The 19,665-nt window shown below is 42.8% G+C and overlaps 2 protein-coding genes and 1 pseudogene across 5 annotated transcripts in view; all 3 read left to right on the top strand.

Annotated features, from left to right (window-relative positions):
• Positions 1–15,225, top strand: part of CUNH11orf80 (chromosome unknown C11orf80 homolog) — a 59,827-nt gene extending 44,602 nt beyond the window's left edge. Inside the window, exons 12-16 of the mRNA XM_023535735.1 lie at positions 492–602; positions 2,505–2,603; positions 13,509–13,587; positions 14,833–15,020; positions 15,101–15,225. Of these exons, the coding sequence (XP_023391503.1) occupies positions 492–602; positions 2,505–2,603; positions 13,509–13,587; positions 14,833–15,020; positions 15,101–15,160 (537 nt within the window). The 3' untranslated portion in view covers positions 15,161–15,225. The remainder of the gene's footprint in view (positions 1–491; positions 603–2,504; positions 2,604–13,508; positions 13,588–14,832; positions 15,021–15,100) is intronic.
• On the top strand, positions 7,607–8,218 carry LOC105297961 (annotated as a pseudogene).
• A 21-nt stretch (positions 15,226–15,246) lies between the features above and the next one.
• RCE1 (Ras converting CAAX endopeptidase 1) lies at positions 15,247–18,491 on the top strand. Of its 4 annotated transcripts, none has more exons than XM_011368938.2 (8): positions 15,247–15,562; positions 15,698–15,800; positions 15,892–15,975; positions 16,236–16,314; positions 16,845–17,012; positions 17,142–17,213; positions 17,484–17,546; positions 17,830–18,491. In XM_011368938.2, exons 1-8 carry the CDS (start codon positions 15,378–15,380, stop codon positions 18,063–18,065), a joined length of 990 nt encoding a protein of 329 aa, XP_011367240.1. In that variant the 5' UTR covers positions 15,247–15,377; the 3' UTR covers positions 18,066–18,491. The 4 variants fall into 4 exon arrangements, with proteins under 4 accessions (XP_011367240.1, XP_011367242.1, XP_011367241.1 ...); XM_011368941.2 differs by having other exon boundaries at positions 15,340–15,562; positions 15,896–15,975; XM_011368940.2 differs by lacking the exon at positions 15,892–15,975.
• The last annotated feature ends 1,174 nt before the right edge of the window (positions 18,492–19,665 follow it).

The raw sequence follows: 19,665 nt of genomic DNA on the forward strand, positions 1-19,665 counted from the left end.
GGCTCATAAAGCACCTCTTCCTTATCTACACATCTCCCTTTTCCATATGTATTTCTGGAGCTACTGCTTCGCCAAATCTTACATTCTTCCCCCATTTCCTAACCCTTACAATACCATTTTCTCTTCTTATTTGACTTTCTGAATTCCTTCATCCTGTGTATTTTTGGTAACACATTTCCCTTTTCAGGGAAAAAAAACACACTAAGAGACAAAAGCTTATAGCTTTTTGTTTTTAAATAGTAAGTGTATCTGTTTTATGGCCCAGTGTCTTTTTTGAATGCATCTGTGTCAGTAAGTTATCCCTATGAAAGGAGATAACATTTTTTACTTATTTCAATCCCTAAGTGTCCTTTACATGTCATAATCTCAGTAACTGTTATTGATGGAAGGAGAAGAATTGTTGAAATCTTTGGTCCTTTTAGGATTCTCTGAACCAGCATCTTGGGATTATTACAAACTGCACTCTCCCCCTTGCTTGTTATGTTTCCTAGGCTCATCAGAAGCTACAGGCCTCACTCTCAGTGGCTGTGAATTCCATCATGAGTATTGTGACTGGCAGCACCAGCAGCAGCTTCCGAAAGATCTGCTTCCAGGCCCTTCAAGTTAGTAGGATGCTTTAAAATGCCAGGGTTTTAATGACATTCTACTGCCTGTCTTAGTACTATGTATAGTGCTTTTAGAAACATTATTTCATTGATCCTGCTGTGATCCTACATAGTACCAGGCCTGTGGTAAGTGTTTTAAGAAATATTTGTTGAATGGATAGTGGTGTGTATAAATGAGAAAACAAGTTTTTTTAAATTTCTACTTCCTTTAGGTCACACAGTAGTTAATGAGAACAGTTCAAACTAGATCGGTGATTCCCAATTCCTTGTTGAAGAATGTTCTGTTACCTTAGGTGACAGAATACATTGGAAATATCGGAGCAGCCATAGGTGTTACTTGTATTTGGTGGTATGGAACGGTAAAAACAAGTTTTGGAAACAGAGGCCTGAGTTTAAATCTTGGCTTATTTACTTATTAGCTGAGTGCATTTAGGGCTGTACTTTATTCTCTGACCTTCATCTATAAGTTGGAAAAAATAATAATATCTCAGAGAGTTATTATGAAGGCGAGGGCTAAATATGAAAGTGCATAGCATGTGGTAAGTTCTCAATGTTAGTTTCTTTCCTTTTTTTTAGGAATGTGTGCTGACCACTCAGTATTATCAGTGGGGTAACACATTAATTCCATATCTGTGGCTTCATTTTTTGTACTTTTTTTCTTGAAAAGATAGTATAATACATACAAAATTTTAAGTATTAATAAACTATCACTAAAATTTTGCATAATATCTCATATATATTTTGTACTATATAGTTGTAACCGAAGTATTCTATATTCATATGTAATTTGACATTTCCCCGTTTCAACGGTCTTAGAATTTGTATTGGTTACCCAATATTCCACTGTTCTGGTTTAATCTAATTTAATAAATTAGATTAATTAATTCTCCTAATGATAGACATTTAAGTTGTTTACATTCTTTATGCCAATACCTTTTACTTTCTGAATTCCTTCATCTTGTGTATCTCTGGTAACCTGTTTCTTACTTCATATGGCCCCCTTTTCAGGGAAAAAACAGCCACACTAAGAGACAAAAGCTTAAAGCTATTTGTTTTTAAATAGTAAGGGTATCTGTTTCATGGCCTATTGTCTTATTGATTGTAACTTCAGATGTCTTGCTTCTTTTGAATTATTTTCTAGAATAAATTTCTATAAGTGGAGCTACTGGGTCAAAGACTGTAACACTTTTATAATCTAGTGCATCTTATCATAGCGTCAGCTTTCTGGGTCATGTGGATAGTACAGGGCAGTGAGAAGAACATGATATTAGCAGTCTTGCAGTCTTCTCTAACTTTTGTACCAACTAGCTGTGAGATCTTGTGTTGGTCATTTTTTTTTACAATTGCAGTTTTCTCATCTGTGAAATTAGTATGTTGTTTTAAGGTAATTACTCTGGTACCCTAATATTCTACACTTCTATACTAAAAAGTAGAGGCTGTTACCCATTCTTTATGGATGCAAACTGTATTATTTTGTTCTTTGCCTCTGTAAAAGACTTATGTGGGGAAAAGTTCTTATCTCAGCCTAGTTGTTCAGTGGAACTTCTGTTCCCTTTGAACTTATTTAAGAGGAAAGCAGTTTACATTACCTCTTCACAAAGAGATGGATCTCTGGGATATTTATCTCCTGTGGAGATAGGAGAACAAAGATCTTGTTTGAAAGATCTTGCCTAGGTCACAGAAATTGGAAGAAATATAGGAATCACAACTACCCGTCTCATGCCTTCTTTCTACTTCTCCTATGTCCATAGGAACTAATGAAACTCCTGACATGATGTGAGCAATGGCAGTGGTTTGCCTTCCTATTTGTCTTGTCTTCTTGTATAAACTTCCTGTGGGTACTTGCCCTTTGGTTGCTAGTACTGGAATTCAGCACATTATATCTCTGGCCCATTTTAGGCAGCTGACACACAGGAGTTTGGGACCAAACTGCACAAATCATTCCATGAGATCACCCAGCACCGATTTCTCCACCACTGCTCATGTGAGGTGAAGCAGGTAAATCTAAAATAATAACCAGTATTTTGGTGGAAATGTTCCATTTTGATATATGTAACTGAATATAGGGTGGGTTGGTATAGGCACTTTAGACTGTACATTTTGAGGTTAGCCTTTCAGCAAGGAAGACTGTGGTTTAGAAAAACTATAGAATGTAGTATTACATAGAGGTTAATAGCATGGTTAGATGTCGCTTGGATTCCATTTCTGTCACTATGTAGTTGTGTGGTATTATTGTGGAAGCTGTTTAACCTTTCCAAGCCTCAGGTTCTTTATCACTAAAATTTCTGATGTATACCTAAATGTTTGTTGTGAAGTTTGAATAAAATTATGTATGTATGTAAAGTGCTAACACATAGCTACTCTTATAATGGTGATGGTATGATGGAATTTTTAAGTTTAGTTTGGCCTTATCAAACCCATGCTTTTATCCACTTTTTTGAATGCTGGAGATATAAAGTTGCATTGGAGTTTCTACCCTCAAGGAGGTCAAATAGTTCTGGTTTTGTGACAAGTTCCTCTAACGAGTGAAGAGAAATCATAGCTGGGAAATTCTGTATCTTGATTCCAGGTGTCACTGGAAGTAGTGTTCCAACTGAAGCCCATCCTTCTGGCTCTTTAGGCTCAAATCAGTAGGATCGACTTTTTTTTTTTTTTAACTAAAGTATAAGATGAGTAAATAAAAAAGATTAAGGGTGAAATTATTATACAGTAGCTTCTGACCAAGATGGAGTAGCAGGGACAGGATTTACCCTTCTGCTTGAAATAACAAATCTGGACACAACATCTGAAATAATGGTTCTCAAGACATCGAGCATCAGACAACAAATGGGATAGTCCTTCCTGAGAGATGGCAAACAAGCGCAGTTAGCCCTATGATTTCCCTGGCATACTGTCTGGAGAAGGTACGGAGGCCATGGAACAGGGAGAAAGGATATAGGCAAAGCCTAGTGGTCTCCTTGAGTTGAATAGATGAAGCTGGGAATCTAAGGAGTTTTCAGGGCAGAGTACCAGAGAAGAGAGAGCTGCACAGAGAGAGAATTCTGGAGATCGGCAGAGGTTCTCCCTCTGGTATTCATTTAAATACTGATCAGCTTATTCATGTGAAGAAACTATCCAGGTAAAGAACCATCCAGAAAGATTAAAGGGAAGAATATGCAGATCTCATACAGGGCTAGGAATAGTGACTATTCCTATGACCCAGAAAGAAAAGCTCTGTAATTTATGGAGCATCAGGCAGAATACTAAGGAAGATCTTGCTTTGAGAATGGAGAAAAATTAAACCTACAGTGAGCACTCTTCTGGTCCTGCCTAACAAAGCCTAAAAGCAGAAGCAAGACCTAAAAAGATTAAGTGTTTCCAGGTAATTCAATGGCATCACAGAACTAAGTTTAAGTATATTTATAGGAATACAAAAATATCCAGTACCTATCAGGTACAGTGCTTTGCATCCAAAGAAAACGTTAGCAGACATACCAAGAAACAGGACAGCATGACCCACAGTGGGGAAAAAACTTAGTTGATCAGTTATTCAGCGAAAACTGATCCAGAACTGACGCAGAAGATAGAATTAGTAGACAAAGATATTAAAACAGTTATTATTATAATTGCATTCCATATGCTCAGGAAGCTAGAGGAAAAATTGAACATATTAAGTAGAGATGTGGAAGGTATTAAAAAAAAGACCCTAAACAAACTTTGAAGTTAAAAACTATGATATTTCTGAGCTAAAAATTACACTAAATAGTATCAGTGGCACAGTAGACACTTACGGAAAAACACACAGCAATGAAACTATCTGAAATACAGAGATTTTAATATATAAAACCAAAAATAATAGAGCATCAAGCATCTGTGAGTTATGGGACAACTTCAGATAGCCTAATATATGTGTAATTGGAGAATGTGAAGAAGTGGAAGCAGAAAATATATTTGAAGAAATAATGGCTGAAAAATTTTCCAATTTGATAAAATCTATAAATCTCACAGATCCAAGAATCTTAACAAACCTAAGCTCAAGAAACAAAGAAAACTACACCAAGGAACATCACAATTAAACTGATTAAAATTGGTGGTAAAGAGAAAAATCTTAAAAGCAAAAAGAAAACCTATTGTGTACAAGGAAACAAAGATAAGGATTACAGCAAATTTCTCATCAGAAACAGTATAAGCTAGAAGAAAATGGAGCAGCATCTTTATAATACTGAAAAAAAGTCAACCTAGAATTTTTACCCAACAAAAATATCTTAAAAATAAAGATGAAATAAGGACTTTTTCTGACATACAAGAGATGAAAGAATTTATTATCACAGATGAGAAATGTGAAGGAAGTCCTTCAAGTAGAAGAAAAATGACACCAGATGGAAACCTGAGTCTACACAAAGTAATGAAGAGTAATGAAAATGGTAACTATGTGGGTAAATATAAAGACTTTTTTCTTATTTAAATTTCTTTAAAACAGTTAACTTTTTCAAGCAAAAAAATAGTAGTAATGTATTGTGAGGTTCATAACCTATGTAGAAGTAAAATATATGACAACAATAACACAAAGGCCAGGAGGAGAGAAATGGAAATATACTCTTGTGAGGACTTATACTGTAGAGAGGTATAATATTACTTGAAGGTAAACTGATAAGTTAAATGTGAAAGGAATCATCAGAATAACACAAGCCATTTAATAAGCCAAGAAAGGATAGAAAATGAAATCATAAAAAATATTCAACCCTCAAGAGAATGAGAAGACAAGCCACAAAATGGGTGTAAATATTTATAAAAGACATGTCCAATTAAAGGACTGTTATCCAAAATATACAAAGAACTCTTAAAACTCAACAATTAAAAATAGGCCAAAGACCTTAACAGACACCTCACCAAAGAAGACGTACAGATGGCAAATAAGCACATGAAAAGATACTTCACATTATCTATATCATTGGGAAAATGCAAATTAAAACAAGATATCACACACTTATTAGAATGGCCAAAGTCCAGAACACTGAATAATACCAAATGCTGGTAAGGATATGAAACAACAGGAATTCTCATTAGTTGCTGGTGGGAATGCAGAATTGTACAGCTACTTTGGAAGACAGTGTGGCAGTTTCTTACAAAACTAAACATGCTCTTACCACGTGATGTTAATCATGCTCCTTGGTACTTACCCAAAGGAATTAAAACTTAGGTCCACACAGAAACCTGGACATGGATGTTTATAGCAGCTTTCTCCATATTGCCCAAACTTGGAAGCAGCGAAGATGTCTTTCAGTTGGTGAGTGGATAAATAAACTGTGGTTCATTTGGATGCTGGAATATTATTTAGCACTGAAAAAGAAATGAGCTATCAAGCCATAAAGAGACATGAAAGAAACTTAAATAAATAATGCTGAGTAAAAGAAGCCAATTTTAAAGGGCTATATACTATATGATTCCAAGTATATGACATTCTGGAAAAGTCAGAACTATGGAGACAATAAAAAGATCAGTGGTTGCCGGGGGTTATAGAGGATGGAGGAATGAATAGGTGGAGCACAGAGAACTTTTAGGGCAGTGAAAGTACTCTGTATAAAATTATAATGGTGGATACGTGTCACTATACAGCTATCCAAACTCATAGAATGTAAAACACCAAGAGTGAACCCTAATGTAAACTATGGACTTTGGATGATTATGATTTGTATTCAATGTAGGTTCATCAGTTGTAACAAATGTACCACTGTGGTGGGGGATATTGATAATGGAAGAGACTATGCATGTGTAGCGGGCAGCAGGTATACGGGAAATCTCTGTACCTTCTGCTCAATTTGCTATGAACTGCTCTAAAAAAATAAAGTCTATTTAAAAAATATAATCTAAAAGAAGGCAGAAAAAGGAAAAAGAATAAAAGGAACAAAGAACATATGAGACAAATAGAAAACAGCAAGATGACATATTTCAATCCAGTCATATCAGCTATCATTTAAATGTGAATGGTCTAAACAACCCAATTAAAAGGCAGAGATTGTTAGATTGACTAAAGAAGCAAGAGTCAACTCTATACTGCCTACAGAATCCCACTTTAACTATAAAGACAAATAAATTAAAAGTAAAAGGATGGAAAAAAGATATACCATGTTTACACTAATAAAAAGAGCTGAAGAGGATATAATAATATCAGGCAAAGTAGATTTCAGAGCAAAGAATATTACCAGGGATAAAGAGGGTCATTTCATAATGCTGAATACAAATACAATGAGTAAAGTACAAGATAAGAGCCCCAAACATTTATGAAACTTTTTAGAGAACTTTAGAATACATGAAACAAAACGAATAGAATGGTAAGGAGAAATAAATCCACAATTATATTTGGAGATTTCAACATACATCTCTCAGTAAGTGATAGACACTGCCCAACCGCAGCAGAATATACATCTCTTTTAAGTACACAAGGGACACTTAGCAAGATAGACTATAGTCTGAGCCATTAAATTTATCTCAAATTTTAAAAGATCCAAGTCATAGAAAATATCTTTTTGACCACAGTAAAGTTAAAATAAAACCAATAACAGAAAAATACCTAGAAAATGCCAAATACTTGGAAAACCAAATGAAACACTTATAAATCTATGGGTCAAACACAAAATCAAGGGAAATTAGAAAACATTTTAATGTAATTAAAATAAAAATGCAAATTATCAAAATTTGTGAGATGTAGTAAATGCAGTACTTAGAGGGAAAAATGTCTTTGTTAGAAAACAAAAAGGTCTCAAATCAATGACCTCAGCTTCCAACTTAAACTAAAACAAGAAAAGCAAATTAAAACAGAAGACATAATAAAGATCCGAGTGGAAGTCAATAAATTAGACAACAGAAAAACAATAGAGAAAATTCAGTGAAACTTAAATGAAACTGAAAAGATTGATAAACATTTAGCCAGACTATTAAGGATAAAAAGAAGACACACATTGCCACTATCAAAAATTAGAGAGATGGCATCAGATATTAAAAGTATTATGAAAGACCTTTCCCTTCTCTGCTGTGGTCACAGCTATGAGTATGCTCAGGCTTCAGAAGAGGCTTGCCTCCAGTGTTCTGTGCTGTGGCAAAAAGAAGGTCTGGTTGGACCCCAGTGAGACCAATGAAATCACCAATGCCTACTCTTGTCAGCAGATTCGGAAGCTGATCAAAGATGGACCGATTATCCGGAAGCCTGTGATTCTCCATTCCCAAGCGCGATGCCAGAAAAACACATTGGTCCGTAGTAAGAGCAGGCATACAGGCAAAGGTAAGCAAAAGGGTACTGCCAATGCTCGAATGCCTGAGAAGGTAACCTGGATGAGGAGGATGAGAATGCTTTGCTGAGTGCTCAGAAGATACCATAAATCTAAGAAGATTGATCACCACATGTATCACAGCCTGTACCTGAAAGTGAAGGGTAATGTGTTCAAAAACAAGTAGGTTCTCATGGAACACATCCACAAGCTGAAGGCAACAAGGCTCTCAAGAAACTTCTGGCTGACTAAGCTGAGGCCCGCAGGTCTAAGACCAAGGAAGCAAGCAAGCACTGTGAAGGGCGGCTCCAGGCCAAGAAGGAGGAAATCGTTAAGACTCTGTCCCAGGAAGAAGAGACTGAGAAATAAAGCACCACTTCTCTTAACTGTACATAGTGGCCTTGGCGATTATATAGATCAATCATTCAATAAAATTGCCTTCATCTGCCTTAAAAAAAAAAGTATTATGAAGGAATATTATAAACAACTTTACTGCAGTAAATTTGGTAAGATTAAATGGACAAATTCCTTGAAAGACAAATTCCCGAAGTTCACTCATGAAGAGTACTGCTATTACTCTATATACCTGATAGCTCTATGTCTATTAAAAGAAGTTGAATTTTAGTTAAAAACATTACCACGATATTCAGAATATTTAAAAATTCTCAAAACTCAATAAAACAAGTTTGCTTTCTTTTTTAATGGGCAAAACCTTTGAATACACATTTCACAAAAGAGATACAAACAGTGAATAAACATATAAGAAAGATGCTCAACTTCATTAGTCATTAAGGAAATGCAAATCAAAACTACAATAAGATACTATTTCACACTCACTTGGACTAAAAAGACTGACCATACCAGGTGTTGGCAAGGATGTGGAGGAGCTCTTATATCCCATTTGTAAGAATGAAAAATGTTACAACCACTTTGGAGGAGAGTTTGATAGTTTCTTAAAAAGTTAAATATACAGTCATCATCTGACCCAGCCATTCTATTCCTAGGTATTTACCCAAGAGAAATGAAAGCATATGTCCACACAAAACCTCATATGCTAATGTTCATGGTATCTCTGCCATATTTGTAATAGCCAAAACCTGAGAACAACCCGTGTCAACAGATAAATGGATAAACAATGGTAGTATGTCCATTCAAGGGAAAACTACTCAGTAATAAAAGGAATGAACTATTGATACAATAATACGGATGAATCTCTAAATAGCTATGTTGAATAAAAAACCTGGAAATACGAGAGTTCATATTATGATTGCATTTATGTAAAATTCTATAAAATGCCAGCTAATCTGTAGTTACAGACCAACGGTTGCTTAAAGATGGAAGATACAGGAGTTGGAAAGAGTGATTATTAAGGACAGAGGATTCTTTTGAGGGTGATAGACAACATTCATTATCTTGATTGTGGTGATGGTTTCGCAAGTATGTACATATGTTAAAATTTAATCAAATTGTACATTTTATATATATGCAGTTTATTGTTTATATGCAAGTTATATCTCAAACTTGTTATAAAAAAATTATAGACACTGTTTATAAGAGAATAACAGGGCCTTTAGCACTTCTGCTTTTCTCTCCCTCCCCTACTTTTGCTTGCCTACTTGGATGGAGAAGTTTAGGTGCCTAGGCACCAAAGGATCACAGCATCTCATTGATTTGCCTATCCTCCTCTGCTTTGTAGTTAAAAGGCAGAGGGCAGCAGTGAATCTCCTGTAAATGCTCCTTTTACCACACCTTTTTCCATGGCTATTTGTACCTTTCAGGAAGCACCTTCCTAGGAATGCATCTGCTGTTCCTTTCAGCTGGCTCACTGCAGATCGCTTGCTGGTTTGCCCACAACTTTAGCAAATAAAAGTGAATGCCCACTGTTATCAGTTCCCTATGGATGCTATAACAAATTATCACAAATTTGAAAAAATAAATTTATCCCAGTTTTTGAGTACAGAAGTTGGAAATCAAGGTGTTGGCAGGGCCACACTTCCTCCAAAGGCTCTAAGGGAGAACCCTTCCTTAATCTTTCCAGCTCTAGCAGCTCGAGATATTCCTTGGCTTGTGGCCATATCACTCTAATCTCTGTCTCCATCTTCATATAGCCTTTCCCTTTTGTCTCTCAAATTTTCCTCTGCCTTTCTCTAAATGACACCTGTCACTGCTTTAGGGCCTACTTTAGTCACGATGATCTTCTGTTAACATCCTTAATTACATCTGCAAAGATCCCTTTTCCGAATAAGGTTACATTCACAGGTTTTGGGGTTTAAGACTTGGAGATATCTTTGAGGGGGCTACTTGAACACTATTCAATTCAGACAGCCATCTGCATCTTTAGATTTCTAGGGGTAGGTTCAGGGTAAAGCATATGCCATTATCATAGGACCTGGGATATATAGGATCTAGAAGGATCTAGAAGTATTTCAGCCAGTGAAGTCCTTTGGCTTGGGTCTGCTTGATATCCCAGTGAGATCTCAAAAGGATAGGACTTCTTTTGCCCCGTTCTGTTGCCGTAGTGATCACTCATAGCCCATTCATAGCCCCATAACTGGGCAGATGGCTAGTGAACCTAACTAAGGTCTTACCTGTAGTCATAGGTCTTAAAAGGAACACTTATTGAATCCCTAATCTGTGTCAAGATTTTCACTTTACTCTCCACCAATATCCTATAAGGTAGACTGTAGTTTTCCCATTTTATAGATGAAGAAACCAGTTAGGGAACTTTTCTAATTTGCTCAGAATCACACAGTCAGCAAAAGACAAGGCTAAGATGTGTACTGAGGTCTCCTGGCTCTGTAGCCTAGAAACATTGTTGCCATATAGGACTGGATCACAAGTGCAGAAAAGATGAGAGATCCAAGGCCACTCAAGATCATTACTGTTTCTCTCTGATAATGGCCAGTTAGTGATAAATGACTTGTTAGTGGCACAAGAGTGGCACCCAGTGGCTTCGGCTAAAAACTGCAAGATCAATGATAGGTCAAATTCTTTTACCTCTAGACCAACCAGTCCCTGAATTTCTGTTTCTCAACAGGTAAAGTAGAATAGCTGACTTCGAGTAATACAGAATAAAACCATCTATGGCTATTATATAGCTTATGGAGAATGGAAGAAATGAGAGAATATGTTTTTAGAGCATTATAGAATAAGTTCAGGGAACAGTCATGACAGGAGTAGAGATTTTCAGCCTGGGTGTTGGAGCAGGACAGTGGGCTATGAAGCAGTAGACAAGATAGTGTTCCAGGGCTTAATGTCATAGATGTGTGCAGGGACTGGAAACTTAAACACAGAATAAGCAGGATCAGTAACAGGGAGGCACTTTCTAAGGAAAAGTATTGTTCCCCAGGGGCAGTGGGGAAGACCAGAACTAAATGTCCTTAAGGGGACCTGTTGAGCGGTGTGCAGGGCTCCACTAGGGCTCAGAGCTTTATTTCTGAATGTGGGTATTTCCTTGGTGAGACCAATTTCAAGGTAGGAGAAAAGTTTGTCTATTACATGAGATTTTCCAGGCTAGAATGAAGTAAAACAATAAGCTTTCTCTCAGGAAAAAAAAAAAAAATGTTTGGAAATTTTTGTAATACTCTATTTCACTCTTTTAGGGCCATCTTTACCACCTTTCTGTTCCTTGGAATGTAATTACTTAGAAATTGAAACTTACTTTAGTAAACAATATATGATAGAATATTTTTTGAGCTATAACTCATGTACCATAAAATTTACCATTTTAAATTGTACAATTCAGTGGTTTTAAGTATATTTACTGTGTTGTGCAGTCATCACCAGTAAATTCTAGAATATCTCCGTCATGCCAAAAAGAAAATCTCATTTGCAGTCAGTCCCAAGTCTCCCACCTCCCATTCCCTGCCAACCACTAATCTACTTACCATCTCTATGGATCTGCCCATACTGGATATTTCATATAAATAGAATCATACAATAAATGGTTTTTTGTGTCCGACTTCATTTAGCATATTTTCAAGGTTCATCCATGTTGTAACATGTAACAATACTGCATTCTTTTTTTACGGTTGGACAATATTCCATTTTATAGATATACAGCAGTTCCCTCTTATCCTTGGGGGATACGTTCCAAGACCCCCAGTGGATGCCTGAAACCACAGGTCATACTGAACCCTATATAGACACTGTTTTTCCCTATACATGCATTCCTTGTCATTTAAAGGAATTAACTTATCGATTTACTAAGTAAAATAAAGGCTACTTGAACACAAGCACCATGATACCATGACATTCAGTCTGATAGCTGAGATGGCTACTATGTGACTAATGAGCAGGTAGCACCTACAGCCTGGTGACACGGACAAAGGGATGATGCATTTCCCAGTGGAATGGAGAGGCAACGTGAGATTTCATCAGGCTACTCAGAATGGTGTGCAATTTAAAACTTAACGAATTGCCTATTTCTTAAATTTTCCATGTAATTTTTTGGACTGCAGTTGACCTTGGGTAACTGAAACTATATGAAAGTGAAACCATGGATAAGGTGGGATTACTGTACCACATTTTTTTCCTCCATCAGTTGATGGACATTTGTGTTATTTCCATTTTTTGGCTATTATGAATGATGTTACTATGAATATTTTTGTGTGGACACGTTTGTATCTTTTTGGGTATATACCTAGGAGAGTCGCTGGGTCGTGTAACTGAGGAACTTCTAAACTGTTTTCCAAACTAGCTGTACCATTTTACTTTCCCACTGGTACTGTATAAAGGTTTCAGATTTTCTGTATCCTCACCAACAGTTGTTATCGCCTATTATTATTACCATCATAGTGGGGGTAAACCATCTAATAGTGGTTTTGATTTGCATTTCCTTAATGCAAATGATGTTGAGCATCTTTTCATGTGCATATTGGCCATCTGTAACTCTTCTTTGGAGAAATGTCTATTCAAATCCTTTGGCAACCCAATTTTGAATTGGGTTATTTTATTGTTGAATTATAAATTCTTTATTTTGGATACAAGTTCCTTATCAGATATGATTTGCAAATATTTTTTTCCCATTCCTGTGCTGACTTTGCACTTTCTCTATAGTGTCCACTGAAGCACAAAAATTTTTAATTTTGATAAAGAGGGTATCTATTTTTATACACTTATATTCTTAAAAAACAAGGAGCTAAGAGGATTGGTTTCTGATCTTAGTACCTTTGTTTCTCTGTACAAATTGAACTGTGTTGCAAGGCTGTGAAAGGCTACTGAGACTATAAAAGGTGCCCTGTGGCTTCCCAGGTTTGACCTAGTCAGTCATTTGTTGAGCATCTACCCTGTGCAAGCTGTAAAGAGATGTAGGCATGATGAACCTTACCTTTCAAGGAATGTAAGATGTAGAAAATGGACATCCACATATAAAAATGATGAACAGGGGCATGCAGTGCATACTGCAGAGCCCGAGGAATGGGGCTGACAGGAGGGGACAGGAGTCCAGAGGAGGCAGGAAATGCTGGAGCGAGCTTCAAAAGCTACAGTGGAAGGAAGCCTTGAAAGTTGGGGGCTGGGTTAGGGGGATTCACATGAGCCAGGAATTAAGCGGGTGAGGGTAGATAGCCCTGTGAGATAAACAAAGCCCCAGGCACACTCATCTCACTGGGGCCCACTCACGCTTCTGCAAAACTAACCGGACTTCTAATTTCTTAAGCAGCTGCTCCCAGAGAAAAATGATGCAGAGGAAAACACAGAAGATACACATGAGAGCAGCAGCCTGGAGCTCCTTGCAGGTAAGGGTTTAGCTTTTCAGGTGAGCTCTGGATCAAAGTTGGGAAGTAAAAAAGCATGACTTTGGGCTTTCAAACTGTACCTTCCAGGACAGTGTCCTGGGATTTGGTTGGCTCCCAACGCTTGTGTGGGTGTTCTGGGGTAGCAAGAGGCATTCCATTCCAAAAGCTAGTATAATAGGACTAGAAATGTGTTTGCAGGTACAGATAGATGCATGATGGGATGGGACCCTGAATCGAGTTGGTTCCTTCACGTCTTTTCATCATTATATGTTGATGCTGTGGCTCTCCCTGGTTTTGATTGCTGCTGTTTGGGGCTCTGGAGGCTGTTCCTGGATGCAGACACCATTTCAACCTTGATATGTGTTATGTGGAGGTGTCAGTGTGTGATGTGATGATGGTGATCATACTGAAGTCTTCCCCCCTCCAATACTTAAACAGCATTCAGGGGCAGCAGCGGCAGGCGTGTATGTGTATATGGCTGGAAATAACCATAGTTACTGGTGCTTGAACCTGCAATGGTATAGGTGCCAAGCACCATTCTAAACTTTTTAAATGTATTGATGCTCTTCAATCTCAAAATAATCCTATGAGGTGTAAGTACTATTCTGATTTTACAGTTGAGGAAACCTGAGGCCCAGAGATGTCAAACTTACCAGAGGTCACGCAGCTAATAAATGGTAGAGCCAGAATTCAAACCCAGGCAGCTTGGCTCATCTGTCTCTAAAAGAGCCAGACTAGCAGGGATGCACTGTGTGATAAAACAGTGCTTTAAATTTGTAAAAAATAAAATAAAAATAAATAAATAAATTTGCACAAGTAAGTCAGGTTTATAGTAGGAGGGCGGCCTGTAGGCACTGCCTCATGCAGCATGAGCAGCAATGGGAGAGGTGAGGCCAGCTTTCTGGCAAGGTGACCAGCCTCGCAGGGGAGAAGCTGGATAGTACAGACTCCACGAAGAATTTGTGTGCAGTGAGCCCCGAGTGAGAGTTTGGTACAATCCCAGATGCCGTTTCCCAGGCCCTGCTCAAGGGGGATAGGGAGACCGTGAACCATTCTGCAGCCTCAGACTGTACCTGGAGAGCGGGAGCTGCCAGGCTTTGATCTGGACCGGACCTGATGAGAGGGTTCTGAGGTAGGAAGGCTGACAGAGCTGGCCCCAGCTCCTCCCTTTCTCCCAGGAATCCCCCAAGGGTCTGTCTGGCCCAGGACCGTGGGAGTAAGATAAGTGAGTCTGTTTTCTCCTAGGGACCAGCGGGCAAACAGAAAGCAAGAGGCTCAAGAAGGGCAGCCTCCATCAGGTCGTGGAGGAGACGCAGGCTTTCCACGCTGCCAGGGTCCCGGGCCCGTCAGAGGCGGCCCCACGCCGTGCGGAGACCCCCGCGGCCTCCCTGGCCCCCAGCAGAAGCAGGGCGGGCCCCGGGGGCGGCCTGGAGGTAACCTGGCGAGGGCTGCACAGGAGGGGCGGGAACCTGGGCTCGCCGAGAGGTCCTCCCGCCGGTCGTCTTTCCCGCAGGACGCGCTGTGGCTGCAGGAGGTCTCCAACCTGTCGGAGTGGTTGAGTCCCGGCCCTTGAGCTGAACCCTCTCCTCGCGCGTCCACGACGGCCGGATGGCTGCAGGGGCCACGCGTTGCCGAAGTTCAATAAACTTACTCCTCCGACGCCTGGTGTGTCTCTGTCGGGGCGGGGCCGGGAATCCGCGCCGCCAGATGGCGTCACCCCAGCTTCCCGCAGGCGCGGTCCGAGTGGCGGCAGGATTGCGTCACTGGTGAGCGCCGCGGGTCCGGGCGCGATGGCGGCGCTGGGCGGGGACGGACTGCGCCTGCTGTCGGTGCCGCGGCCTGAGCGGCAACCGGAGTCGGCAGCTCTGGGCGGTCCGGGCCCCGGGCTGTGCTGCTGGGTGTCCGTGTTCTCCTGCCTCAGCCTCGCCTGCTCCTACGTGGGCAGCCTCTACGTCTGGAAGAGCGAGCTGCCTCGGTGCGGGGGCTGCGCGCGGCAGGAAGCCGCGCCTCCGCGGGGCGGGGTTGTGGGCGGGGCTTGGGCGAATCGGGGGCGGGGTCGCGCTGTCAGGCGGCGGCAGTGGGCCCCCTGAACTTTCTGTCTTCTTCGTAGGGACCACCCTGCCGTCATCAAGCGGCGCTTCACCAGTGTCCTGGTGGTGTCCAGCCTCTCGCCCCTCTGCGTACTACTCTGGAGGGAACTCACAGGCATCCAGGTGCGAAGGAGGCGGGGCAGAGGGCAACGGGAGAGATCTCAGCGGGTTTGGGGGAGGAAGCAAGACTGATGCCCCCTTTCCTGTGGCTCAGCCAGGCACATCCCTGCTCAGCCTGATGGGCTTCAGACTGGAGGGCATTTTCCCAGCAGCACTGCTGCCCCTGCTGCTGACCATGGTGAGTCCCTCTCTCCTTATCTCCTTTGTTGGCAGCATGATGCTCCTTTCTGTGACCCTTTTTCTTATCTTGATTGTGTCCAGTTTTTGAGTGATGGGAGATAGGAACTGTAAGATGGCTCGAGGCCCTTGGATCTGCATGGGGGGGGCAATTCAAGATGAGCACTGGAAGCTTGAAGTCTCATGAAGCCTTGTCTGGGTAAGGGCAGTGGATTATGGTTTAAGCCTTCCTTTTGATTGCTCTCGTTTTTCTGCCTCCAGATTCTTTTTCTGGGCCCACTTATGCAACTCTCTATGGATTGCCCCTGTGACCTGGCAGATGGGTTGAAGGTTGTCTTAGGTGAGTTCTCAAAGCTGAGGGGAAAAGTAGGCACAGGCAGTCCAGAACAAAGGCATTCCTCCTGCTCACGATGGGACTTGAACATGTGAAGTGAGATGTTGTGTTTCTACATCAGTAAAATGGGGACATGTAGCGGGAGGCCTCAAAGAGTTGGCCCCTGGTATCCAAGGAGCCTTCTAGGGACCTCCAGCAGTACTTGGTGTGGACTAGAGAGCATTGGCCGCTGCTTCCCCTAACTTTTGGCCACTCCAAACCAAAGCTGGTCTTGGACACATTTTGATATTTCCAGAGTTTACTACCAGGATATCCTGCTTCAGCTACTAATGCCTTTCTGTTCAGTTCTCTTGAGACATTGCCTTAAGGTGGACTTGATAAACAAAGCTCTACCCTTACCTGTTCTCAGGAGTATTGATGCCTAACCTGAGTTTGTCCAGGAAAAGGGTGTGGGAGAGGGGCCCTTGTGGCCTCTAAGGACGGTCTTTCTGTTCAATAACTCGTCACTCACTGCTTATTCTGAATCTCCTCTCTAGCCCCTCGCTCCTGGGCCCGCTGCCTCACGGACATGCGTTGGCTGCGGAACCAGGTGATTGCACCCCTGACAGAGGAGCTGGTGTTCCGGGCCTGCATGCTGCCCATGTTAGCACCGTGTACAGGCCTGGGCCCTGCTGTGTTCACCTGCCCACTTTTCTTTGGAGTTGGTGAGTCTGTCCAGCCTGGTCCTGTTGAGATGTTCCCAGCATGAGAGCTGAGAATGGGGATTAGGGACACGGGTAGGGTCTGTAGGGCAGGCTGGGAGGAATGTGACATGGTTCTCGCTTTCCTTTCAGCCCATTTTCACCACATTTTTGAGCAGCTTCGTTTCCGCCAGAGCAGTGTGGGGAGCATCTTCTTGTCTGCCGGTGAGTCCTAGAGAGCGTGCCTGGGGCAGTCCTGGGTTAGGGTGTGTGAGGGTGTCCCTGATGGCCACTCTGGAGGGATAGTTGGGAACAGTACTATAGTATTTGGAGGGGCTTCTGACCATGGGAGTTGGGGTGTAGAGGACAGCCATAGGTGCTGGGGCAGGCAGCCACCGCCCCCAGGGGGAAGGGGATGTCCCTGGCGGATGGGTGTGCAGTGCTGGGACAGGAAGGGCATACAGGTGTGGTCACTCGCGGCCTCCCCGTCTCCAGCGTTCCAGTTCTCCTACACAGCTGTCTTCGGTGCCTACACTGCTTTCCTCTTCATCCGCACAGGTTGGTCCTCAGTCTCTCATGGGTCCCCGGGGGCTCAGGGGCCCACAAGAATGGGTGGGAGAATGGGAAGCCTGTGTTTATTCTAGGAATGACGTTTTTTTTTAACCACAGTCCTGGGGCCCTCAGCGTGGTGAGGTCTGAGAGGTAGAAGGAAGCAGAAGCCATGGTGTGTGGGTGGATGTGTGGGGCATCGGTCCCTTTTCAGGGGATGAGGATCATTAGCCCTGGAAGGGCCCGCAGAGGTGATGGGGCTGCTCTGTGAGCTGCTGTCTCTCCTCCCCAGGACACCTGATTGGGCCAGTTCTCTGCCACTCTTTCTGCAATTATATGGGCTTTCCTGCGGTGTGCGCAGCCCTGGAGCATCCACAGAGGCGGCCCCTGCTGGCTGGCTATGCCTTGGGTGTAGGACTCTTCCTGCTTCTGCTCCAGCCCCTCACGGACCCCAAGCTCTACGGCAGTCTTCCCCTTTGTGTGCTTTTGGAGCGTGCAGGGGACTCAGAGGCTCCCCTGTGCTCCTGACGCATGCTTCTTTACACACTTGTGTGAACTCTCATGGGGCTCCCCAGCCCCTCCCCGTCCAGGGGTACTGCAGGGGAGGAGTTGGCCAGGGTCCCCGAGATCTCAGGAATTTTTGTAGGGGATTGAAGCCAGAGGTAGTTGAATCCCAGGGACCAAGAGAAAGGAGCAGCTACCCAAGGGTGCGGCCCCTCTCTAGAGGGGGTTGAGGAGCAGCTGGGAGTGAGGGGACAAGGAGCAGGTCCCAGGAGCCATGCACTCCCTTCCTCATTTTGGACTACTGCTTCTCTGAGCTCCTCTGCCCCTGAAAAGCTGCTGGGGGTGGGATTTACAGAACCCCTGCCCTCAACTTCCCAGGGTTTTCTCATTGTCTTTTTGCATCAGGACTTTGTATTGGGATATTAAAGAGATTTAACTTGGGTAACATGGCCTTGGACCTTCGGGAATTTAGTCTATTTGGGGTCTTGGGAGTATGCCCACTATCTCTGCCAGCTGCCTTGGACACTAACCTCTGGGCAGGTCAGCCTGGTAAGGACAGTTACCTGGTAGGGGGCAGGATGAGGGGGCCTTTGGCTGCCTTGGGTCTTGTAGCTTCCTCCTTCCTGAGCCAGGCCCCAGGTTCTAGCACAGGTGAGCCTAGGACTGCAGGTACCAGGTGTGAGCCCACCACATCATGGGGCCTGTAACTTGGCTACCAGTGTCGGGAAGTGAGACCCAGGGCCCTGACTCCAGCAATGGAGCCTGCAGCCTGTGTCCTGAGAGGGTAGAAGGTCCACTGTGGGGCTTTCACCAGGATCTCCCCATGCCTACCAGTGTACATTACACAAGAAATAGGTCCAAATGGAAGAGGAACCAGCTCAGAGTCACCTGAGAGTAGAGGCTTTCCTGGCTCTTTCTACATTGGACCTCTGCCACCGTGTTGCTTGTGTGGTCTCTGGAGGAACCTGGGACAAAGGCTGCAGCCCTGGGAGCAGCCGCAACCCTGCTGAGCAACACTGACTCAAGGTTCGTTCTTAGAATCCTGTTTTCTCTTCTCATGTGTTGCGAATGGTTTTCAGGTCCTATTCCAGACTCAAGGGAGGGTACTGAGTCCCCTTCCCTCGGGCTGGTGGTTGGAGGAGAGGAAACAAATGCGCAGTCACTCCCCTGGCACCCCCAGGTTGGCCATGACTAAAACTGTGTTCACTTGGATCTAAAAGGGCATCTTGACAGTCACACACGAACTTTGCTAGCAAGTTCTGTGCAGCAGCTATCAGAGAGGCAGAGGGGGTGAGCATGGGCCCATTCAGAGGGTACCTGTGGGATCTTGGAGTCCAAGGAGGAGGAAGCCCAGGCCCACCCCAGGAGCACTGGCTGACAGGGGGCTGGGATGGTTCCCTGGAGTGTTGGGGTATCTGGGCCCTACTGCTCCCCTTTCCCATGCTCCTGCTCCACCTTTCACCTCACTGGCCATCCTCACCTTTGCGGTGGGCAGCAGTACAGTGGTGCAAGCAGGGCGAGAGGACGGGGGCTCGGGATTAGGATGCTCCTGCGAGTGCTCGTGGGGCGTGGGCAGAATGAGATCCAGGGACTCAGAATCCAGTGCACTCACCTCTCCCCAGAA

Source organism: Pteropus vampyrus, unplaced genomic scaffold, assembly GCF_000151845.1.
Source record: "Pteropus vampyrus isolate Shadow unplaced genomic scaffold, Pvam_2.0 Scaffold144, whole genome shotgun sequence".
NCBI classification, from domain to species: Eukaryota; Metazoa; Chordata; class Mammalia; order Chiroptera; family Pteropodidae; genus Pteropus; species Pteropus vampyrus.

Coding starts and splice junctions, on each gene's coding strand:
- RCE1 (XM_011368938.2), top strand. CDS start 15,378: ATGGCGGCGCTGGGCGGGGACGGACTGCGCCTGCTGTCGGTGCCGCGG. Junction 15,563..15,697: donor TGGAAGAGCGAGCTGCCTCG/GTGCGGGGGCTG, acceptor TCTTCTTCGTAG/GGACCACCCTGCCGTCATCA. Junction 17,214..17,483: donor GAGCATCTTCTTGTCTGCCG/GTGAGTCCTAGA, acceptor CCCCGTCTCCAG/CGTTCCAGTTCTCCTACACA.